We start from the raw sequence: 25,821 nt of genomic DNA on the forward strand, positions 1-25,821 counted from the left end.
GTTTTGTAAAGGGCTTTTAATGGCCTCAGATTGTCTAAAACCAGGAAGCTCATAGAGACTTGTTCCTTACTACTATGGTCACATGAACACTCTTCGCCCAAAGCCTTGCAAGATCTCTAGCCTTTTGTTTCTCCTGCTGAAATAGGTTCTATATAGAATACATTAAAAAAGTGTAGTGTAAAAAGAATGTAAAAAATTTGCAGTTTCTAAATTACTGTAAACAAATTCAAAACATGTTTACGCAAGTCCCTATGGAAACTGACTTTGTGGTTTTATGTTTATGTTTTACCTCTCTCTACCTCTCTCTCTCTACCTCTCTCTCTCTCTCTCTCTCTCTACCTCTCTCTCTACCTCTCTCTACCTCTCTCTCTACTTCTCTCTCTCTACCTCTCTCTACCTCTCTCTCTACTTCTCTCTCTACTTCTCTCTCTACCTCTCTCTACCTCTCTACCTCTCTCTCTCTACACCCCTCTCTCTCTACACTTCTCTCTCTACACCTCTCTCTCTACACCTCTCTCTCTACCCACCTCTCGCTCTACCCACCTCTCTACCCACCTGTCTACACACCTCTCTCTCTACCCACCTCTCTCTACACGCCTCTCTCTCTCTCTACACACCTCTCTCTCTCTCTCTCTACACACCTCTCTCTCTCTCTCTACACACCTCTCTCTCTACCTCTAAGTGGCAGCCTGATAGCACTGCTTTTCCTTTAAAAAAAAGCATTGGCATAGCCAATAGGTCTCGCCTTTGGGGCCCTATAAGTGTTTAACCATGCAACAACATTAATGTTGTTGCACCAAGGATATTGTGCTGCATAACTAAATACTTATAAGGTCCCAAAAGCTAGACCTATTGGCTATGCCAATGCTTGTTTTTTTAGGCAGCATATTACTCTTGTCTAGTGCGTAATTTGAATTGAGTCACATCCCGGTGTTTATAGCGGGTCAGTGCAGTGCAGGTTTCTCTCAGTGGGGCAGTATGGTGTTCATTGGGGGAGAGGATGTGGCACTATGATCAGAGCTGCTGAATTTGGAACTGGGGAACCAGGTTCAGCCTTCATGAGCAGTCCACCAGACCACTCCCCCCGAGGGACCACATTCCCATGCTAGACCTTAGAAGGCCAGCATGATCTTAAAAGCCCTGGTGTCTTAGCACCACAGGTGGACCCTAGCAGTGGCAAGTGTGGGTTAACCTTGAACACCTGTCCGCCACAATTTATTCTGAAGTTCACCTTCAGTCTTCCAGGCAGGCCTATGAAGGAGCACAGCATAGAGTGACAGTGACTCTATCACTTAGGTCACAGGACCCTTGAGAAGGGTGTCTCTAGGACAGTGCGACCGCACTAGGCGCTTACCAGCCGCGGTCCATGCAGGTAACAGCGGTGGGGCTGAGGGGCCAGGTAAGGGGGTATTTCGAGGGACGATACAGAGGGAAAATTAGATAAATAATTTTCCCTCTGCATCGTCCCTCGAATTCCCCCTTACCCGGCCCCACCGCTGTCACCTGCATGGACCGTGGCTGGCACTGACTTCAGGTGGGGGCGTCGTGTTTGGAGTATAATATGGGTTTAAAAGCACTTGCTGCCTCCTTCCTGGCCTCCAACAAATTTTGGCAACAATAAAAATGTCATAATAACTCCAGTGATTAATGTTCTTAGTAGAGAGAGATGGTGTTTTGTCTAGTGGACATTTTGACTCATGGAAAGGAAGCACAGAGGGTTAATGTGCTTGCTTCTAAGAACCTGTACCATGCAGATCACAATGTGCACATAATGTAAATAGGTCAGTGGGTACCTGTTTTTGTCAGAGAGACCCTATTGTTACTTGCATTTAAAAAGTTACAATTCTAACATAGAACAGTGAGCTATTAACTGTCATGTAAGAGCTGCATGCAAACTGCAAGGTATAAATTAGAGCGTTATGGTTTTCCCCCAGTCTATGTTTATCCTAATGTTGAAAAAAGGGTTCATTTGGGTAGAAATCAATTCTAATTATTAAAGAGAACCCTCAACCATGGTATTACGTTTTAAATTCTGAGTTTGTGTTTCTCCAGACCAATCATTATTAAACTATTCTGCCTACTAGTATGGTTGTCATGTGACTCCTACACCTTGTAGTCCTTTGTCTTATGTAACTTTTCCTATACAGTGATTTACACACGTATGATTGATTGTCTCTGTGTAATATGTGTGATGTAAAGTGCTCTGACACCCTACAATGGTATAAGTGGTGCTGTAAATTTTCTGATACTTTATTACTTTGACATTTTTACACATGCTAACAGTCTCTGCAAAGATTTTTCCTTATTAGTACCAGTGGAATATACAACCGCAGCGGTGAGAAAGGTGACCAGTCAACCTTTGCAAAAGGCCCTCCACTTCACAGCAGCACAAGTCACATTTTTTAGTAACTTTTGATCCGTTTGAGCTATAAACAATTTATTACTTTAAAATCGTCCGATTATGCAGCAGATTATGTATTATGTGGCAAAAATGGCAGAGCCATAATTATGTGGAAAACATCTGCAAACTAGAATATTTTGCCATTCATGTTTGAACTGCTCTTGTGGAAAAAGGGAGGAGAAGTGCTGATGACAGAAACTCCATGGCTGGGAGACAAATGGCTTGTGCTTCCACTTTTAAGAGTATTTGGGACATTCTGTTATTGGAAACGTATCCCACTTTGTGAATGTACTTTAATGTCAATAACTCATATTAAACCTTAAACATGTGTATCCATTGGTTAAATTAAACAACGTAATAAGCTGTAACCGGTTAGTGAAATGGGAAACAAATACAAACATTGGGATATTTTACTCTTTCTGCCACACCTCTGACTCCGTCCACTGACCCAATCCACGGGTTATTCCCGCCCTCTGATTCTCCGCCCACAGTTCCCCTACTTTTTTCCCCGCACTTCGACCACTGGCCCCTCACACCTTCTCCCATCCTCTCCTGCACTCTTTATTGTTGTTTGCACAACCACTCCCACCTTTTGTGATGTTCCATGCCCCCTCTTGCCCTCTGTGTTGTTCCTTGTCCACTCCCAAACCCTCTCACCCTCTGTGTTGTTGCTTGCCCCCACCCACTGTAACAAAAAAGCAATATAATGCGGCCCATGCATGCCACGTCATACGCTTTAAAAGAAGACATTCAGTCATGCACCAGCCACTCAACCACCCTTGTGATTGTTTGTCCACACACACCAGCCATAAACCAAAAAAGAGCTATAATGTGGACACCACTGGCCGTGTCATAGAGCTTTTCCCCACACCCGCCATGTTGCTCACCCGTTCTCCCACCGTGATGCCACCCGTCCTGTGCTCCAGCCAGCTTTAAAAAAAAAAAACGCTATCATGCGGGCAGCATTGGTTTCATCATATCGCTTTTGCTTTCTGTCATGCTGCACTGCAGCTGCACTGCCGTAGAACATGACAAAGCAAATAGCTCTCTCAAAGGCTAGACCTTTTGGCTTGTTCAATACTTGTTTTTAATACCTCAGCAGCTAGGAACTTCACACACCCCTATTACAAATGTCTTCAAAGAACCAAGATATTTCTAGCAACAGAGGAATATTCCATAAATGAACAAGCACTGGCACAGCCAATTTGCCTGACGTTGGCAGCCAGCCTTTTGGCTTTGTCCATGCTTGCTCTTTTTGGCAATGATTTTAACTAAACGTTGTTGTGGGAGTTGCTAGCAGAAGGGACCCGTGCAGGTAAGAGCAGTGGAGCGGTAGGGCGGGGTGGGTGACGGACTCGACAGACGACAATGAGGGAAATGTAATTCCCTCATCATCATCGTTTGTCGAGTCCAACGCCCCACCGCTCTTATCTGCATGGGCCACTGCTGTTGCTAGGCCCTCACCAATATTAAAAACAATCTGCTTTTTTTGGTCTCGAAAAGCCATAGTAGTCCCTGGCATTTAAAGTGAACTATTTTGCGGTGATGCTTCTTGTAAAAGGGAAGAATTCAAACACTCACAGCAAACTTAGCCAATAGAGAATTTGCAGAGGAAAAACCTTTCACTAAAAACAACTTTAACAAAGTCACATAACTTTGTCTTCAAATGGATAGTCTGTCCTTTACTGATTCTTTATCATTGAAAGACACCATAACATAAAACTGTGGCCACCAGAAGCATCAGCTTTTTAGCCTGTCATTTAAGCTGATAGCTATGTGGGGGCACAAATGGTAGAGGCATTCACTGAGTTTGTACTAGATTACCAGATTGTTGTTCCACGTCATGGAAACATATGGAGCTGTCTATTCCTCAGAATCCAAAAGATACAACTACGAACTCAAAGAATGATTGTCATGCCCTGCTCATGACCTTATGCATGACATTAATAACAACATCTCAGCTGTCATCATTACTGACATTACTGATGAGATCACATAGGAAATCGATATAAAATAAAATTTGGGAGGCATGGAGAATAGGTGCACTGTGTGGCTAAAGGCAACACCACATCATGTTTCCACAATGCACAGCTGAAGAAAGTGCATAGTCGGTTATGTGCCCTTGTGATTTTAGGTGTTAATGAGAAAATATTGAGAAAGCACAGGGCCGAAATTAGTAGGTTATGTCAACATGTGGGCCAGGAAGAGGGTCTGGGCAAATAGCCTCCTCTGCTCTGAACTGTGCGCAGAAAATTATGTACCCATGACATCTCAGTGCAGGGCCAAGGACATTATAATGCCTGTTTGTAAGATCACCTGAGCAGTCTATTTTTATAACCTTTATCAGCAAACGAGTAATTTATTTTTATTTTTATTTTAAAAGTTTTATATAGCGCTAGTTTGACCCGTAGGTATCAGAGCGCTTTACCTACATACTGTAAAGAAAAACAGATGGAAATTACATTACCTAGTAGGCAGGCAGTAAGGAAGCAAAATCAGCGATAAAAAAAATACAGCATGGAAGATAAGGTGGTTAACACAGTCCGGTCACCAACTATCCTTGAATGTCAAGAGAGAGGAGTAAACTCAGATATTGAAGTCTAGGTTAGTTTACGTTGGTCAGGAAAGTATTTGTTAAGGAGATGGATTTTCAGGTCTCTTTTGTAACAGGAGAAGGAGGGGTTGCATCTGAGGACTCTAGGGAGAGCATTCCACATCCTGGGAGCGTTGCCAGAGAACGATCGGTATTGTGTGGTTTTCTTTTTCAGTTTTGGAGGAATAAGAAGGAGTGAGTTGGAGCTTCTCAGCGTTCTGGATTGACCTGCTCTTACCAGTTTGTTGTTCAGGTAGTTAGGGGCTGGAGAGTGAAGGGTTTTGTGTGTGATGCAGGCCAGTTTGTAAATACACCTCCCTTCCATGGGAAGCCAGTTGAGGGAGTTGAGAGCTGGAGTGATGTGATCAAATCTTTTTACTCCAGATACGAGTCGAGCGGCCATGTTCAACACTGCCCTTAGAGGGGCTAGGTGAGCTTTTGGAGTCCCTGTTAGAATGGCGTTCCTGTAGTCGATTTTAGAGAGAACTAGGGATTGGACTTCTGTCTCGAGGTCATCATGGGGAAGAAAAGGTTTCAATTTCTTGAGCTGTTTTAGAGAGAAAAGAGCACTTTTTGCAGAGTTTTTGATGTGAGCCTCCAAAGATAAGTTCTTGTCAAGGGTGATGCCTAGAGACTTAACTGAGTTGGATAGGATGATGGGGCAGTTTTGGGCGACCAGATTCTTGAGCCACTCTTGGATTGGACAATGGTTGCTTTTTGGAGAGAATAGGATTAGTTCTGTTTTATCTGGGTTGAGCTTTAAGTGGTTAGCGTTGAACCAAATTTGGATCTCGGTTAGAGTGGCATTGAGGTGTTGGATGTCGCTGGGAGACTTGATTTTGAAATCGATTTGGGTGTCATCAGCGTAAAGGTGGTAATTCACTCCAGCTTTTTTCAAGATGATTGTGAGGGGCTCCATGAAAAGATTGAAGAGGGCCGGGGAGAGGATCCAGCCTTGCGGGACCCCAAGTGTGACTTTTGTTGGCTTCGAGAGACAGGAGTTGATTTTAATTTGTTGCAAGCGGTGTTGAAGGAAGTAGGTGAACCATTTTAGTACTGTGCCATTGATGCCGGAGCGCTTCGACAAGGTCTCCAGAAGCGCTGGATGATTTACTGTGTCGAATGCCGCAGATAGGTCAATAAGGATGAGTAGGCAGGCATCACCTTCATCTAAAGCCTTGTGAATATCGTCAGAGACGTTGAGTATAGCTGTTTCCGTGCTACAGCCTTTCCTGAATCCTGATTGAAAGGTGTTGAGGAGGTTGAACTCATCAATGTGTTTGTTGAGTTGGTGGAGAACGCATTTCTCCAATGTTTTTGCAAGGAATGGGAGGTTGGAGATAGGTCTGAGGTTGTTGTGATCATTAGGGTCAGCTCCTGGTTTTTTGAGAATGGGTGTGATTTGTCCAAGTTGAAGGGAGTCTTGGACACAGCCTGAGGTGAGAGAGGCATTGATGATTTTTGTCCAGAAAGGGGGAATGGTGTGGTTAAGTTCTTTTATGATTGTGGATGGGATGGGGTCCATAGTGTGGTTGGAAGGTTTTAGGTTAGGAATTATACTGAAAACCTCATTTTCCGACATTAGCTCAAAGTCGGACCAATGCGCATTGTTTTTTAGCTGGAGGCAGACCTGATTGTCCTTGGTAAGAACTCTTTCTGAATGATCAGGGGTGGTTAGAGTGGGGCAGGTTAAGAGGGAAGGAGGGTTAGAGGTTTGGATGAAGGATTGATCAATTTTCGAGACTTTATTAGTGAAGAAGGTGGCTTTGATTTCTTGAGAGGGAGTGCAGTTAGTTTGGCTTTTGACAATGTTGAAGAGTTCTCTCGGTCTGTTTTTTGGCAGATCTAGTTGGCTGTGGAAGAAAGACGCCTTTTCACTGAAAATGTGTATTTTGTATGCTTGCCGAGCAGATCTAAGTTGCGCTCGGTGTAGGGTCGAGGGGTTTAGTCTCCAAGACCTTTCCGTTTGTCTGAGTTGACGACTTTCCTCATTCAGATCCACGTTAAACCAGGGTTTAGATTTGGTTCGCCTCAATTGTTTGAGTTTGAAAGGAGCTACTTGGTCTAGAAGCTCTGTCATTTTTTAGTTGAAGATGGGCATGAATCCTGGATTCAAGTTCGGATAAAAGGATTGCTTTGATATTTCTGGTCCAGTGTTTAGGTTTGTCATCACAAATAGGTTGGTGGAAGATAAGTGCATCAATCTTGAACAGAATGAGGTGATGGTCGGACCAGTCAATGGGAGAAATCGCTCTCAGAGAGACCAGATCATTGTTGGTAAAGATCTCATCCAGTGTTGTACCTTTGATGTGAGTTGGTTTATTGCAGAGTTGTTTGAGGTTATATATTTCAAGTAGGTTGGATAGGTTCTGGGTAGTGGAGTCTTCTGGATCGTTCCAGTGGATATTGAGGTCACCTAGGAACACGTCTTTAGTGTCTGTCATGGAGAACCGTGATATTAGGTCTGTTAGTTCTTCGGGGAAAAGGGTACGCTCTCCAGGAGGATGGTAGATGGTGTGGAATTTGATGGGTGAGGTGCCCTTGGCAGTGAGTTTGACACCCAGGTATTCAAACGATAGGTATTCTGCAGGTTTAAGTTTGGTAATCTGTATTCCTGCCTTGTGGATGATGGCTAGTCCTCCCCCGTTTTGATCGGTCTGTCTTGTCTGATGATGGTGTACCCTGGAGGGGTGAGAATGTCAAGAATGGGGGTGGAGTGGACATTGAGCCAGGATTCAGTGAGGAAAGCGATGTCAATTTCTTCAGCGAGTAGAGCTTCAGCAATGTCTGTGGCGTGTTGTACTGCTGATCTGCAGTTGAGGAGCATGCAAGAGAGAGGACGGGGAGCCTCGATGATGGGGGAGTAAGGTGGATAGAGGAGTACTGAGCAGGAGGTCTAGGCGAGTGGAGATTTTTAGGGATTCTGTTAGTGCCGATAATAACAGGGATGGGGAAAGGACCTGACTTCTGTCTCAAAGTGAGGTAAGAATCATTTATCTCATCAGGTTTCGGTATCGAAAAGGGTTGGCGATCCCGGTTGGGTCGAAGTGCCTGACTCGCTGATGGACTGGAGGGACGAGGGGTGCACTGTGGTGCCAAGGGAGCGGTATTGAGTGGGGTGGGAGGAAATCTACCCGGGGAGAGGGAGCTTGGTCCTGTTGAGAAGATCTTGTTGTAAGTATAGGAAATCAGCAGCAAGGGAGTTAATTTTCAGCTCCATTCTGTTCAGTTGCTGTGCTATTGAGCTGAAAAAGTTTAAGGTTTTAGGCCGGGGCCGAGAATGACTTGGGTCTTTGCAGGGAGAGTGAACAGGGGTCGGGTATTGGACGGAATCAGTGGGGTTAGGAGAGGGCCCGGGGAGCCGGATTAGTAATCCTCCCATTCAAGGAGTTCAAAGGAGGAGTAGAGGGTCTACTGTCCAAGTGAGGAGGGAGAGAAATTCTAGGTAAGAAGTCAGAGTTCCGGGGAATGTCAATGAGATTAGCGGTGGAGGCAGGTTGTGTATGTGGGTGTGCGACGGCGGAGGGGGGAGCGTGTAGTGATAATAGGGGGGAACGAGTTTATAGGATAGGTAATCTGCTGTCCCCAGTGGGACCCAGTAGGCCACCATCCTTGTGACAGCTTCCTTTTGGAGTAAGTCGCAATTTGCGATCTACCTCATTAATTGTAATCAGGTAGATTGGATTGCGACTCACTCTAATTCTTTATTTTGTAAACTGATCTATTCGTACATAGGTCAATCTGCAAAATAATATAGCGGTTGCAATATTTCAGTGCTCAAACTACAACTGCTTGTTGTGACCATATTATTAGTACATAACGCCTCAGGCATTCCTTTGCAACCAAAATAAGCTGCTTCTGTTCTCCTCCGCCATTGGTAATTTCCGTAGGCATGGAACCCTGATGGTGGGAATGAGATATACCAAAGTCTAAAGATCTGAATTTAAAACTTATGAATAATGGACCCTGAGACCCACTCTTGAGTACATTTCTGGACCGGCAGAAGACTTCAGAAGGACTGCCTTGTACTTTAGAGGGTTGCCCTGCTACTTGAGGCCTGCCTTGCTGCTATAAGGAGAGCGGGCCCTCTCCTTGAACCCAGGACTAAAAGAGTGACTCTAAGGGGCAGTTGGCTGACCTCCTGTTCTGAGCTACAGGGGCACATCAAGCTCCAGAGACGTTCCTGGAACTGCCAGGCTGACCTACTGCAATTGTCCCTGCCTGGACCTGCAACTGGACTAGCCTGAGCCATGCTAGCCTCTGCTGGGGTGAGTTCCTGATCCCAAGAGTTGCCTGCCCAGGTCCCGGAGTCTTGGCTGGCATCAGTTGAGCTTCTCCTGTGGAATCCTGAAATTTTAAACTCTGCGTTTCAGAGAGATTAACCTGGTCCATCGCGGTCGGCGAAAACTTGTGACTTTGTCTCGGTCAAGCGCGACCACAATTAGTGGTTTCTGCTTCTTGGCACTATTGTTACTTAAACCTTTAAAATTGCATATCTCTGGCTCAACTGATTACATTGTTGTCATTTTATTTATTCCATTTTACTCTAGTTTTCCTAATTGTTTGGGATTTTCAAATTTTATTAGTGTGTGTGTGCTCCATAAATATTTAACACAGTGCCTCTAATTTAAGTCTGACTGTTTTTATGCCATGCTACCACAGGGTTAAGCACAGAATAATTTAGTGACTTTTGTGGTTCACCCTGACAAGATTTGTTGTTTTGCATGAGAAGAGTTTCCTCTCCTTTCAGTCAAAACCCCAATTTCTTACATGATCCATAAGTGGCTCTGGATGTAGGGTGGTTTTGAGAGTGGCAGTGTTGCAGCATGTGCTGTTTTGGAGATGTGTTATCTCCAGAGTTGAGTCCACAGACGTTGGCGAGGAAATAACGGCTCAGGAACTGACAAATAGGCTAGTGCCAACAGTGGATTATTTAGTACAACTAAGAGTTGAGCAGCAGGGCAGGAAATATGTGTTTCTCATGTGGACTCTGCCAAGGCTTTGTGACCGGTGTAGACTGTACTCCATTGGGAAAGTTTTTCAGACACTTGAAGTGAAGACAATGGAGGTGTCTGTCAGCTGGGTACAGTGGGGTCATTGTTACTCTGGAGCAATGAAGACTTGGGGGACTTCTCCTCATGGGAGGGGGAGGCGCGAGTGTGAAAAGCTTACAAATGGAAGTTGTGCTTGTCTGCTATCTTTTTCCCGATAGACCCCGCTAGGAGACCTGAAATGACATTCATGTCTGTTTCATCTGGTGCACGGTGGGGCGCAACATACTGTAAATTAAAACATACAATAAACATCTAAGAAAGAAAAAAAGAAAAATTGCTTATCTTATCCTGCAGCACGTCCTCTGCAATCCAGTCCATGGCTCCAGACTCCTACAAACGCGAGGTGACGTCCCACACCCATCCCATGTGCTGCTCTCATTCTGTTGAGCAGCAGGAGTGAAACGTCAGGATTGGCTGGGGCAGGCTGCCTCAGCGCTCCAAAAGGCACAGGAGGCAAGGCCAGATTAAAACCGTTAGAGGCCTAAGCACTTAAAACATTTTGCTGCCCCCATATATATCTAATTCAAAATGTAAACAATAATAAACCATAAAATAAAATTGTATTTTTTTAAACGAAACAAAACTTACAGTAAGATGAAAAAAAATGTTCATTTGTGTTTACTTCGACTTTATTTATAGGTTCACCTGCACCATTTTCAGTTTTGCAACATAGGGTCCATGGTAAATCTGGCAATATAAAATTTCTATGGTGCCCCTCTTCCCTTGATGCCATGTGCATATTTTTTTTAATGATTAGTTCAGCCCTGCTGGAGGGCTGTGCCTGTTCCCCAACTCTAAGACAGCTGGGTTGGAGAGGTTTGAAATGCACGTCAGGCTGGATGTGGTAAGATAGCCGGCCAAACATACATGCGCACTTCAAACCGAAAGGGCCACTCCTCATTGCTGCCAATCAGCAGCAATGACGCACCAGCCCCACCCCCACACTTCGTTCAGCAGAGAGTAAAAAAATAAAATAGTTATAATTTATTACCATTTTATTTTTCACTCTTTCTGCAGCAGTGTGTGGGGTAGTGGGGCGACGCTCCTCCGCTCCTATGGAGGAATCGCCTCTGCTTGAATCACAAAATCTATTATAGATTTTGTGATTGTGTATGTTGTGGAGGGGATCGTGAAGTATGATCTGAGGCAACTGTATTGGTATTTCTGTGTGCATAGGTTCCTATTTGGTTTGTTTTTTCTTCGATTAACCCATTTAAACCCAAAATTATGCTCACTGTTCAACTCTTAATGAAACCTTTACTTTTAATATCAATCCTACCGAAATAACAAAAACGTGTACATAAAAGCACTCCTTCCTGAAAACCAAAAGCCCCTTCCTCCGAGCAGCTCTTCTGTTCATCCAAGGGGTGCGTCTGGTGCAGCCTCCCTTATCTCAAGGCTGGTGGGAGTCCCTGGCAGGCTCAGGAGCCGTATCACCCCAAGTGCGAACATCTTGTGCATCGCGTCAGAGTGGCAATATTCACAGCAGGTCTCGTGGTGAAGCCAGAGTCCCTTCCTGGCGTTAAAGTAGCCGCATTATCACCTTGACGCTAGCACTTCATGCAGAGAAACAGCTGCTCGCACTCCCTGATTCTTCGCACTCACGAGAGCCCAGCCGCTCCGGATGCAGTTTCATTGTTGCGGCTCAGACCACAGGGGCAGAAGCAGCCCGATCAAGCTGAGCGCCCAGTATCCATCAGCACTGCTCAGTCTGGGACCTCGAGTGAAGTGTGTTGGTGGCCTAGGGCCAGCTGTGGTGTTTGACGCGTAATCGCTAGTCTGCACTGTTAAGAATATGGAAACATAAGGTGCACTTAGAGATACTAGTGACAGTAAAGTCTTAAAGTATTTAAAGAAAGTAAAGTGCCACATTATTTTACTGTTACTTTATTTACTGATGCTTTTTAGATGCTGTGTGCTGCTTGCAAGACACAACCAGGCCTGTCTGCTGCATTCAACACATTTTAATAGCCGTTTCTAGACTCACTAGCCCCAAATCACAAAACTATTTGCACGTGTAAATTTGACTCGTGCCAATAGTTTTTTTTAGGTATAAAGAGCAGTGGTCCTAGATTATTTCTTTTTAGGAAGGTATTCTTAAATCAAAATCTATATACCTGGTACACATGGAAATCAAGTTGCATCATAAATGTACCCCAGTTATTTCTCAGTTTGATTCAGTATATCCTCAAAATGACACACACACACCAAAAATAGCTCCAGTAGTGACTGTTTAATTTCACAGTTACTATAACAGATCAATGTAGATAATACTTCAAAACAGAAAGAGGGTTGCTCCAGGGGGAGTGTAAAGAAGGAGAGTGCTCGTGAGAATAGAACAGATATATAGGGAGGGAAATCAGAGAATAATTTAGAACAATCAATTTCATATAGTAATGTCCTTAGTAAACTGGTCGTGGTTTACAATAACACCAGTCTTACAATGTGGCCTGTCTCTCATAGGTTTTACAGGTTATTTGCTGTTTCCTGATGGCGCACAGAGTATATTCATCTGTGAAAAGGCAGGGCTGGGGTGAAATAGGGTACAGGCCCACTTGGGGAAAGTGTTGACGTTTCAACCCTGGTGCATGTAGGATAGTTAGTATCCTCTGCAGGTGGGTCTTACTCAGGACGGGGAGGGAGAGGGGGAAGACAACCTATGTTGAGGCAAAGTCAGGATTACACCCCTCAAGTGGTGGTCCACATTAATTCAGCGGTGAAGTGAATAGGTATGAAGGATTCAAGGCTGCAGTGTAGAATGCATCAGAACACTGGTAATTCCTGATGATCAACGCTGTACTCCTCGAGTCATAGTTTTTTTTAGGTTTGTTTGGCTTGGTAGCACAGCTTCATGAAACATTGTTACTGTTTTTTTAAATATGCATAGAGTGGGCTTCACGCACTCACTCACTGACATCTGCTATTGGCTGTTTGGTGTATTATTCACCTTTCCATGTAGCGCTTTGACTGAAACGCATAAGTGACTATTTTATATCTGAAAAGTATACTGAATTATAGAGCTGATTGCCACACTCGATTCTGTATCACTTACATGCTCTCTGTACAGAAAGCAATCATTGTTGCTACTTTTTTCGTAGCACTGGCAAAGCCAAGAGGGCAGGCTTTAATGTGATAAACAATGTGAAAGCCACAATGGTTCAAGAAGAAGAATTGTTTTCACAAACAACATGTACAACAAAAAAACAAGAAAGAGGTACCCACAAGAAAATTCTTCAAAACAGTAAAAGTTAATTATTACATTTCTTGCAAAAATAATAGCAATATACAAACAATTTGTGCTCACAATGTTATACTAGATGGACATATACAATCAATATACAGTGTAAACAAAAAGCAGTCACAATGGTATAGGGTTTCCAATTCAGTCTATTTGCATTACAACAGGAAGAACACAATCAATGCTTTATCTCAATTTGACAGAAGTGCGTTGATGGTTTTTCAACCCATGAAACTTATTAGGTCATTATCAGGACAAAGAAATACTTTGAGAGCAACAACAAGACAAACAATCTGTAAATATCAACTCATATAGCCTGTCAGTTCTGCGTGGTGTGTGTGTAGCCGGAGACATGGTTCCGCTTAGCCTAGCTCGCGTGCTGCTTGTGCCCTGCCGGGCCGTCGTCTCCGCGCCCCTGAGCCGCGGCTGCAGCCAGTACAAGGAGGGAAACAACGGCGGGGACAGCGACGGCGAGCACGGAAATGAGCGACGCAGAAACCCCGTGGTGTTCATGGACGTGGAGGCCGACCAGCAGCCGCTGGGACGGATCACCTTCGAGCTGAAATCCGATGTGGTTCCCAAGACGGCAGAGAACTTTAGGGCACTTTGCACGGGCGAGAAAGGCTTCGGCTACAAAGGGTCCACGTTCCACCGAGTTATCCCTCAGTTCATGTGTCAGGGTGGGGACTTCACCAACCACAATGGTACTGGCGGAAAATCCATCTATGGCAGCAGGTTTCCAGATGAGAACTTCATCCTAAAACACACTGGCTCTGGTGTCCTTTCGATGGCCAACGCTGGCCCAAACACCAACGGGTCTCAGTTTTTCATCTGCACAGCCGAGACTGAGTGGTTGGACAATAAACATGTTGTGTTCGGGTATGTCAAAGATGGCATGAATGTAGTAAAGAAAATGGAAAACTTGGGCAGCAAGAACGGCAGGACCTCCAAAAGGATTGTAGTAGCAGATTGTGGGCAGTTGCCGGAATCGCAGGACCATTCTATGTGATTGGAGGAAACCTGGACTGTAGATGTTTGGGACTTGTAATTTATAGAACATTAGAAGCTGTGAAGAATGGGGTACGGTTATCGGTGGGCCACGTGTGAGATGTGAACTGTTTCTATGCCACTCTGGTGACTGGTAATCGTATTATTCTGTGGGAAAGGGAAAGCATGCTACAATGTAAAAAAAAAAAAAAAAAAAAAAAAAAAAAAAAAACTCATATATACATGGGCACCATAGGAACTCAAAAACACTCAACTCATGGTAATAGTGAATCAAAGGCCAGGCACTCACATGAATTACCACTAGACAAAACCATACAGTGTCTCCGAAAATCAGGATGTCAGTTCATAGGGGGCAGTCATCATTAATGGGTCCATGCAGCCTATCTAGGCTAATTCATTACTCTGCAGAACCACAGTCAGCGTTTAAAGACAAACTGATCGTAATGGGGAGATAAGAAAGACTGCCCACTCTTGTAGTCAGCACAGGGATTTAAATGTACAAATAAAAATTGAAAAGTAATCCACACTCTGGCATTAAATTAAACAAGAACCAGAAAGGAATTTAAAGAATTGAAATTTTAATGTATGCGACACAATGAAGTATGCATGGACACTACTTCCTAACAGCTGACCACCTTCAGTGAGTGATCCAGTCGTGGACATAAGCTTTTCTCTCCACATTGCGATCAGTGCAGCATTAAATCCCGATTGTGGTTTGGCAGTTCTCTTATAATGCTGTGGGAAACAGAGGAGAACTTTGTTACCCGGTAAGTTTTTTATTGGCGAGACATTAGGATAATTGGAGGACCTCTACACTTGCATAGGTGTCCTTATTTAATTTCCCCAGTTATTTTTCAGGGAAATTAACACATGCGATTGCCATGGATTGTTTCCTCAAAGGTACACAAGCTTTGGGCTAGATACACCTTCGATTTTACGTGGCCCGATAAATGCGGTATGTGGGAACTTTGTTCTCTGGTAAGTTTGATAAGTGGAGCTTTAGGATGTATGTATGTTTCTACCCCTTTGCATAGGTGTCCTTTAATGACCTCTGCGTGTATTTCCTTAATTCTATTTTTAGGAAATTTCATTTGATATGCCCCAGAAATTGCTTGCTTGATTGTATATGTAGATTGAATGAGCCTTTGGCTCCCTAAACCTTTGATCCCCTAGAGTTTAGAGACTTCAATGCTACAAGTTGGTGGCGTTTTGTTATATAAATCTTATCACTTGTGAAATTCAAAATTTGGGATGCACTTCTTTTTCTTGTGCAAATAGTGTGGCGTTGGTTGAATTATTGTATATTCGGCATGCTGTTTGGGTTAATTTGATCTCAGCGGTAGGCTATGTTTTTCATAAAAACATGGTTGATGAGATCACGCTGTTGGTTGTGGTTCTATCCTTTCCTTGAATAATTAATTAGCTGGGTTAGGCTGCATCGACGCATGAATGATGACTGCCCCCTATTAACTGATGCCCTGAATTTCAGAGACTATGTATGGTTTTTGTCCAGTGGTAATTCATGTGAGTGCCTGGCCTTGGATTCACCATAAACATAAATTGGGTATTTTTGAGTTCTTATGGTGGCCACTTATATATGCTATATCTATGTTTTCAGATTTCATGTCTTGTGGTTCCTCTTGAAGTATTTCTTTGTCCTGATTAGGACCTAATAAGTTCAAGGGTCGAAATGCTGTCGACACACCACTGGCAAATTTGGATAAAGCATTAATTGTGTTCTGTTCCTGTTCTAATGCTGACAGCCTTACTGAATTGAAAACCCTTTGCCATTGTGATTGTTTTTTGTTTATACTGTATATTGTTTGCATATGTCCGTCTGCTTAAAGCTTCATGATGGCAAAGATTGAATCTTTTTGAGGTGTAATGTAGGGGTGTTATCAGCTGAGTTCTGGAATGATGGAGACAATTATAGTCTTATAGGACTACCTTCCCACTCCTTGTTTTAGATAGAAAACAGATAGTTTTCTTTAAATAACTCTGACCCACCAGGGTTTCCCCTTGGTGGCATGCTTCATCATTGGCCTCTTACTGTTCCTCTGCAGAACGGGGCGTTTTATGACCTACGGGTTACGTGGGAGCACTTTTTCATTTATACTATAAAGGATGAAGATAAAAATAGGTGTGGTGGGCTTGTTATACGTGGACAACTAAAAATACCTGGCTAGTGGTAAACCAATTTTATTCATGCCTCCATCTGGTATGATTAGGAACTCGAGGAAAAAATTTGAAACTGATGGACTTATGCTCCTGAATTTCTACAGTCTACATGTTTCATGCCCTACCCAAAGGCTTTTCTTTAGGACCAAGGAATTCTCCCTGATACCACTCCTGTCAAAGTACTCAATTTTGAGTGTACTTTACTCTGGGAAAAAAATAAAATAAAAGAAATACATGTACATACTGTACCGATTTGGTAATATGACTGTAAGATATTTTAGAAGCCAAAATGATGCTTCATGAGCCCAAACAGGGTGAAGGAATGCCTTTATTCACACTTGCCTCAAAGCTTCTCCCTTGCTTCTGGGAAGTAGTCCACCCTTGGCTCTGACTATAAATACAAAGGTCACTATTCCTGTTCACCGACTAGGGTGCAATTATTTGTCACTGAGCTTTAACACACACAGACATCTGCTGTGATGTTAGTTGCTAACTGATGTTTTGCAGGGCCGGACTGGGAACCAAAACCGGCCCTGATAAAGTGCTTGCCAACACCCCCCCCCCCCGAGCTCTTTACCAGGGCCGGTTTTTGGACGGTTTTGTTACAGCGCTGATTTTGCAGCTATGCAAAAGCGGCCCTGTAACAAAAACGGCCCCTAGGGGCCCAAAACCGGCCCCCACCCATGTGGTGCACCGGGGGATTGCCCGATGCCTGCTATGGCCAGTCCGGCCCTGATGTTTCATAACCTAAAAGAGTACATTTATCAGCGGTTAGTTTAACTTGCATTTATTTTCAATTTAACTGTTAGTGCATCATTTTATATGAACTTACATGACTGTGAAAACACAAAACACTCAGGGGCTTATTACGATGGCGGTCGGAAAGTTTCACTAAACACTTGAGGGCTTATTACGATGGCGGTCGGAAAGCCTCTGAGCTTCAGTCGGAGGCTTTCTGACTGCCATCCTCGGTTTCATTTCTGACCGGCTGATTATGAATCAACTGGTCAGAATTGAAACCGGCTGGTCATTCCGGCTGCCTATTATGGTCTCAAGGAGCCCGTCAGGCAGTTGGAGGCCTGCCCGTAATCCCAAAGGGCGGTCTTTCCGCCCTTGGTATTACGATGCATGGTTTCCAACAGGGTTGCCATGCCGGCCTTTCTGACTTGTAAACCCTGTCAAAAGCCTGTTTGGGGGCCCCCAGCAAGGCCCCTTTATGTGCATGGCCTCCGGTTGGGGGCAGAGGGGGCACCTGTTAATCCCTGCACCCCATGGCAGGCACCTTGATGTCCCTGCCGTGGGGTGCAGGGATTAACACCACCTCCCATTTTCCTTTAGGAGCATGTACTACGGACGGTTTACGGCCGTAACACATGCTCCCATAGGGAAGTGTCTGAATGCGACCGAACCGTGTATATACCGAGTATATAAACGCCTTCAGCGCAACGATCCCTCATTAACCTGAACTCCTCTGAGGCGGAAAGCCGGAGGTATTTTGTAATTTCTTCGCTCTACTTTTAAAATTTGTTATCACTTTCACCTATTTTAAACTCACAAAAGCCATCCAGGCTTACCTGTGCTTAAGCGCCGATTCCTAGCGCCAGCCAGAGCTCAGACTCGAGCAAACGCCATCACCGCCAGCGCGGCAAAAGGTGTAGCCACGCCCCCTGCGAGGCCACGCCCACCAATCTCACCGAGTATATAAACGCCTTCAGCGCAACGATCCCTCATTAACCTGAACTCCTCTGTGGCGGAAAGCCGGAGGTATTTTGTAATTTCTTCGCTCTACTTTTAAAATTTGTTATCACTTTCACCTATTTTAAACTCACAAAAGCCATCCAGGCTTACCTGTGCTTAAGCGCCGATTCCTAGCGCCAGCCAGAGCTCAGACTCGAGCAAACGCCATCACCGCCAGCGCGGCAAAAGGTGTAGCCACGCCCCCTGCGAGGCCACGCCCTCTCAACCAGCACAAATGTGCCGACCCCCCCAGCGCAGCGGACGAGCGCAGCGGGAGCGCCGTTTGCGCGCCGAAGGCGCGCCTAAGGCAAGCCCGTCTGCGCCCGTCCGCGCACGACCGGGCCTAGGGCCAGCCCCCATGCCGGATCCTACCGCCACTAGGAGATTCTACTCTCGGCGTGATCTCCTTAGCCTCAGACCTTCGAAAAACAACAACTGTCATGACTTACATGACCCAAATGTCCCCTTCGTCGGCTGTAACATCTGCAAACCTGGAAACCTGCTCCTTCCCAGGTTGGCTGTCTCTCCCCCGGGCCTCAAATTAGCGACACTGAACTGTAGATCGCTTCCCAAACATGCCCTACTCATTAATCACTTAATTGTCGACCATGACCTGGATATACTATTCCTCACCGAAACCTGGATCACTAGCTACTCTAACGCTGACATAGTCACGGCCCTCCCCCCGGGCTTTCTCATCATGTCCCAACCCCGCCCGGTAGGCCGAGGTGGTGGGATAGCCATCGTCTACCGAGACCACTTCTCCTGCCGCTCTACAGAGATCCAGAGTAAGGAGTCGGAGAGCTGTCTGTTCACGCTGACGCTCTCGCCGACCTACTCCCTGTCAGGCCTTTTGGTCTACAGACCCCCTGGTCACTTCGGCCCTTTTTCCTCCGCTTTCTTGGAATCCGTCTCCTCCCTGGCCCACCACACTTCCAACTTCCTGATTACAGGTGACCTCAACATTCATTTCGATGACGCAACCGACACCGGGTCGTCCGATTTAATCAGTGAACTTGGCGCCCTTGGCTTTTCCCTAACTAATGCAGGAGCCACGCACGTGAAAGGTCACCTTCTCGACCCTGTACTCTCGAACATCCCTTCCCTCCAGTTCACCAAATCCATTCCCCTCCCGTGGACAGACCACTTCCTTGTTTTGACTCATCTCCCGGGGGCCTTCAAGAAACCCCATAACCCTCCAACCTTCACCAAAGATAGAGCCTGGGCCAGACTTTCGACCGACAACTGGGCCTTGGCGCTCGACGCTTCTACCCCCACTTTGGCAGTCGACTCCACCACGGCGGATACTCAGTTCAGAGACTGGATCTCCTCCTCTCTTGACAGCCTTATTCCCATCAAAAACCGAGAGGTGAAAATAAAAACCAAGGGACATGCCCCCTGGTACAATGCTGATCTTACAGTCCTGCGCAAAGTATGTAAAAAGGCTGAGAGAGCTTGGAGGAAAGATTGGCTCCACAGCAACAAAGATACCTATCGCAACGCGGTTAGACAATACAAGATTGCCCTGAAATCAGCTAAATCGCTATTCTACGACAACAGAATAAAAACTTCGACCAACTCAGCCAAAGAATCCTATCAGATTGTCAAGGAATTATTAAACATCCCAACAGCACCTCCCCCTCATTCCCCCGCCACAGACAGAAGCAAGGATCTAGCTAAATACTTTGACTCTAAAATTCTACGGATACTTGACTCCCTTCCTACCATCAGCCCTCCTATCCTTGCCACAGCGGACGAAAATAATGGCCCACAGCTGGAAATTTTCAGAACAGTCTCCCTCCCCGAGGTGACGGCCACGCTTGTTAAAATGAAAAGTGGCTCCCCCCTTGACCCAGCCCCGGTAAGATTCCTAAAAAAGGTGTCCTCCACCATAGCCCCCATCATCAGGGATCTGATCAACTCCTCCCTAGCTAGTGGAACGGTCCCCCCCAACTGGAAGAACGCAGTCGTAAAGGCTTTGCTCAAAAAGCCCCAACTAAATCCGGACGACATGTCCAATTATAGACCGATCTCACTGCTCCCCTGCATCAGTAAGATGGCCGAAAAATTAGTCAATGCTCAGATATCCCAATTTCTCGAAACCCACAGCATCCTGCGCCAATCCCAAACTGGGTTCCGACCTGGCCATGGCACGGACACTGCACTCCTCGCCGTCATCGAGGAGGCAAGGTGTATCCTAGACTCAGGGGGCTCAGTGGCAGTGATCCTCCTGGATCTTAGCGCCGCTTTCGATACGGTGGATCACCGTGTCCTTTTACATCGCCTGGCCAAGGCAGGAATTGTGGGTACGGCGCGAGCATGGATCGAATCCTTCCTATCCCATCGATCCTTCCAGGTGTGGGACGGCAACTCCCGGTCAGATCCTCTTCCACTGAAGAACGGAGTTCCCCAGGGGTCGTCGCTCAGCCCAACTCTTTTTAATGTTTACATGGCGCCCCTGGAAGACGTAGTAGCCCCCTACGGTATAAAAATAATTAACTACGCTGACGACACCCAACTTGTCGTATCCCTGTCCCACCTGGATAACCATCCGGACAGTCTGCTCCACTGTCTCCAGGACATTCATACCTGGATGTGTGACTCGGCCTTGAAGCTAAACGGCGCAAAGACCGAGATTATGCTCCTTGGCAATAAACGGATAACCTTGCCGCCCACGTCCTGGCCCGACACCTTCGGTGAAATCCCATCCCCTAAAAATGAAATTAAGACTCTAGGAGTTTGGTTAGAACCGGATCTCACTATGAAATCGCAGGCAACCAAGACAGCAGGCACCTGTTTCGGTCTACTACGGTCCGTTCGTAAAATCCTGCCTCTTCTTCCTCTTCCATCCAGGAAATTACTTGTCCAGGGCCTTGTTTTGGCACGGCTCGATTATAGCAATGCCATTTATCTGGGGGCCCCTGAGTACTCCTTGTCCAAACTCCAACGTACTCAGAATGCGGCGGCCAGGCTCATCATGAACCTTTCCCCTAGAGTGTCGGCTAAGCCCGCCCTCAAAGCCCTACACTGGCTCCCTGTTCGCCAGAGAGTAGAGTTCAAGGCCCTATGTACCACCCACAAGCTTATGAACGGAGCTGGCCCTGACGCACTCAGACATATGGTTACCCCATATAAGTCCTCAAGATCCCTTCGCTCCGACGCCGAACATCTTGCTACGGTGCCCAAATTCAGGAAGGCTCGTTCTGGCGGACGCCGCTTCTCGGTAAAAGCCTCCATAGCCTGGAACCTACTCCCCCTCAGCCTACGTTTGGAACCCTCCCACATAGTGTTCCGTAGGAAACTCAAAACATTCTTATTTCCCAATTAAAACTTTTCCTCCCCCCTCTTTGGACAGCGACAGGTTTAATAGCGCGGGGATGCCTACGGGTCACCAGGCGCTTTAGAAATCGCGAAAATAAATAAATAAATAAATCCAAGTCAGGCTGTCGGGACAGCCAACTGGCGGTCAGTCGGTCCTGTTTACAAGATGGTGTCCTGACATCGTAATCGGTCCCTTAGACTTTTTTTATCGACCTCTTTGACCCTGCCAGCACACTCACTGTCCCCCGCCCTCACTCCGATTATAGTTCTCACTTCAAGTGCTCCGAGTAAATGAAGACAGCCTGCAAACGTGACAAATAAACATCGCCACCCTTCCAGGCAATCTTCATTTACATATACTTACAGAGGCATTTGTGCCCCCCTGGGAGCGGTTTCATGCCCCCTCCCCCCCCTCACACCCCCCCCCCCCCCGGGAGACATGCACCCCAGTTTGAAGACCTCTACCTTAAAGGTTCTGTATTATTTTTGACATGCTGCAGTTAGGGCCAACCCTTTGGTTCTGAGCTAGTGCAAGTGGAGTGTACTAAAAAAAAGGGGGAGGTAGAGGAGAGAGCCAGAGGAATCGGTCTACTATTTGTTATATTTTAAACCAAAATGAGCCCATTTGTCTTATAGGACTACCTTTCCACTCCTGGTCCTAGATTGGAAACAGACAGTTTTCTTTAAATAACCCTCACCCACCAGGGTTTCCCCTTGATAGCATGCTTCATCATTGGGTTCGTCCCATTCCACTGCGAAACAGGGCGTGCTACGACCTACAGGTTATGTGGGAGCACTTTTTTATGTATACTATGAAGGATGAAGAGAAAAATAGGAGTCGGGGGTTGTTATACATGAAAAACTAAAAATACCTGGCTAGTAGTAAATCAATATTATTTGTGTCTCCATCTGGTATGTTTAAGAACTGGAGAAAAAAGTTTGAAACTCGTAGATTTATGTTCCTGTATTTCTACAGTCTACATGTTTCAAGCCCTAACCCCAAAGCTTTTCTTCCGGTCCAAGGAATAATCCCTGATACCACTCCTGTCAAAGTACTACATTTTGAGTGTAATTGAATCTGGGGAAAATATCAAATAAAAGAAATACATATACATACAGTACCGATTTGGTAATATGACTGAAAGATATGTTAGAAGCCAAAATGAGGCTTCATGAGCCCAAACGGGGAGAAGGGATGCCTTTAGTCACACTTGCATCAAAGCTACTCCCTTGCTTTGAGGAAGTGGCCCGCCCTTGGCTCCGACTATAAATACAAATGTCACTATTCCTGTGCACCGACTAGGGTTCAATTATTTGTCACTGAGCTTTAACACACACAGACATCTGCAGTGATGGTAGTTGCTAACTGAGGTTTCATAATCTAAGAGTACATTTATCAGAAGTTAGTTTAACTTGCATTTATTTTTCAATGAAAGTGTTAGTCCATTTTTTTTACATGACTGGACTTTTTTTTTTAATAGCAACCTCTTTGACCCTACCAGCACACTCACTGACCCCGCCCTCACTCTGATCACAGTTCTCACTTCAAGGGCTCTGAGTAAATGAAGACAGCCTGGAAATGTGGCAAATAAACATCTCCACCCTAACAGGCAATTTTTATTTTCTTGCACTTGCAGAGGCATTTGTGCCTCTCTGTGAACCGATCCATGCCCCCCACCCCTGGGGGGCACACACCCCAGTTGGAAGTAGTCCTCTGCCTTAAGGGATCTGTATTATTTTGTTGATGCTTCCGTTAGGGCCATCTCTTTGGTTCTGAGCTAGTGCAAGTGGAGTGTAAACAGTCCTTTGTTGTCAAACAGATCTCCTAGGTACGTACATTCCTTCACTGTTTCAATCGGAGGGCCTCCCAAATTCCACTTTGATATAGTTTTTCATCTTTTGCCCACTACCATCCCCTTGGCCATGTTTATTTCCTTTCCCTTTTCTTGGGTGTTTAATTCTGAGACTTCTGTTAATCTTTGAAGGGCGACTTTGGTTTGACTTATTAGGGACAAGTCATCAACATAAAGGAGATTAGATAGCTGGTATGCACCCAATTTTGGTGCGTGGGAATTGACCATATTAAATTGCGGCGTCAAGTCGGTTAAGTACTTTTGATGCCCACACACATCCCTGTTTCAAACTTGTGTGTGTGTTGATTTTCCTTGAGAGTCATGTACCATTTCTGATTTTAAAACTAACCCAAGTGTTGGTGTACAGCTGTTGTAGCCGTTTTAATGGCAGTGGTGGAATTCTCCAACTGGCCAGCTTCGCCCATAACTTCTCATGCTGCACACTGTCAAATGCGACTTTGAAATCCACAAAATAAAGATATAGAGAGATGTGTTTCCTCAGCTGTTGGTCCATAACAAGGGAAAGTGCTAAGATGCTCGCCAAGGTTCCTACATCTTGGCTGAAACCTGTTTGGTTTAATGGAATTATCTCTTCATCTTTTGCTCAGGTTGACAGATCTTGCAACAAGAGTGAAGCAAAATATTTGACTTTGGTGTCACCCAAGGAGATCAGTCTGTGGCTCTCTGGCAATGACCTGTCACCTCTTTTGTATATTGAGATGATCACTGACCCTTTCCATGAATCTGGTATCACTTCATTTTGAAGGACAGAATTATAAATCTTGGTCAGTTGTGTAACCCACAAGTCTGGAATTGTTTTGTAAATTGCTTGAGGTATGCCATTGGGACCTGGTGCACCATCTCAGCATCCTCCCTTGATGATTTTAAGAGCTTTCTCTCGGAGCAAAAGTTTAGTCTTGAAGCCTTGTTATACTCCTGATTCAGACCTTAGTGCATATATGTTTGTGGACTTCTTTTTCCTATGCACAATGGCAGCCCTGCTCTCATCTTGTTGCAGGGGCCCTGCTTCAGCTTGTGTGTACCAAAGTGTTGCCCTAGGAGGTTTAGCTACTGACCCTCTGGAATGTTAAAGTTATTTATACTGTGCTCTATTGTAATTTCTTCCTTGGAGGAACCAAATGCATATTATTATTACCATCTGTTAAGGGAGTGGCCTGGGTTGGTCATGAGAGGGCAATAACACCCAAATTATGGCTGTTCTTTTACTACCCAAAAGAGGGGATAGGGGTCCATTTTCGTTGCATAAATTACGGTCCATGGCGTGCTTTCTGTGCCAGTTGGCATAATATCATGTAATGGAGGGCACTGTCTAAATCAGGTCCAGGATGGATCGGGTGTTGCTGCAATAGACAAGGACAAAGCAAAGAAATAGCATACATACTAACATTTGGGAACACCCAAGAGAGAAACTCATAGGAGACAATACAAAGGATTTAATTTCCCATGAAATAGCATTGGATTTGAGGAACTTTTAAGTTGGAGAGGTCTGAGCATATTAGTGTTAAAAACATCCCTTTCCTGGGAACTTGTTATGGGCCTGGAAAGTCAACAGAGGGGCTAAAGCGTAAATTGAGATGTGAAGTTGTATCCTCGGAGCGGTTCTTTTAGAGGGAGAAGATTTACTGCTCCCTACTTCATAAACAGGCCTTCAAGACCTACATCTTAATGATGCCCAGGGCTTTGCAAGCCTACGGAATATGTATCCACTAGTCACCCTGCAGAGAGCAGTCTACCAATTGGCCATTCATCTGGAAATTGAGGCCTCATCTGCATCCACATCCAGTCTGTGATACAGGAGCACACCTCTCTATACATCAAGTTTGTTTTACATGTAGGTATGTAAGTGGTGTTTATTTATTATGAAACTAGACAATTGGCAGTGGAGTCCTGTCCAGGATCCATATGGGATTAGAGGCATCCCCCATGGATGTCGAGTAATTTCAAGCCTACCCATTCCTTTCTTGGCCTCTCACTCTCTTAGATGAATGTTGAATTGAGGCACAGACCACTGCATTTAGCATCTCAGCTGATCATTGCAGAGGCCCTTTGAAAGCTCTACAGCACTTTCAGTTTCCAAGGATGTAACCTCATCCTAGAGTTTGCATCTTTGTACATCAACAGGATTAACTATTGTGGAAAGAAATGCATTCCTGGTATTCCCTAAGCATGGTGGTTAGATAGGCCCACTCCATACCTAAAAGTATAACTAGGACACATGTTGCACAACCCTAATTAACACTTCTACACTACACCAAAGCAAGTTGAGTTAATATCTAATCCTCATCTCCATTGTTTGTAAAATTACTCAACAGACTATTAATTTCAGCAAGAACAACAAATGCACTTTGTCGATATTTTCCACCAACTGTCCACCGTAAGTGGTCATTAGTTCAGCTCCCCACATGATAGGATACACA

The 25,821-nt window shown here is 45.1% G+C and overlaps 1 protein-coding gene across 1 annotated transcript; it reads left to right on the forward strand.

The window, feature by feature from the left end:
- The first annotated feature begins 13,606 nt into the window (after positions 1–13,606).
- LOC146861016 (peptidyl-prolyl cis-trans isomerase A-like) lies at positions 13,607–14,465 on the forward strand. The gene has a single exon (XM_085644990.1). The coding sequence runs from the start codon at positions 13,639–13,641 to the stop codon at positions 14,293–14,295; it is 657 nt and encodes a 218-aa protein (XP_085501116.1). The 5' UTR covers positions 13,607–13,638; the 3' UTR covers positions 14,296–14,465.
- The last annotated feature ends 11,356 nt before the right edge of the window (positions 14,466–25,821 follow it).

The sequence above is a fragment of the Triturus cristatus genome, chromosome 3_1, assembly GCF_964204655.1.
Source record: "Triturus cristatus chromosome 3_1, aTriCri1.1, whole genome shotgun sequence".
NCBI classification, from domain to species: Eukaryota; Metazoa; Chordata; class Amphibia; order Caudata; family Salamandridae; genus Triturus; species Triturus cristatus.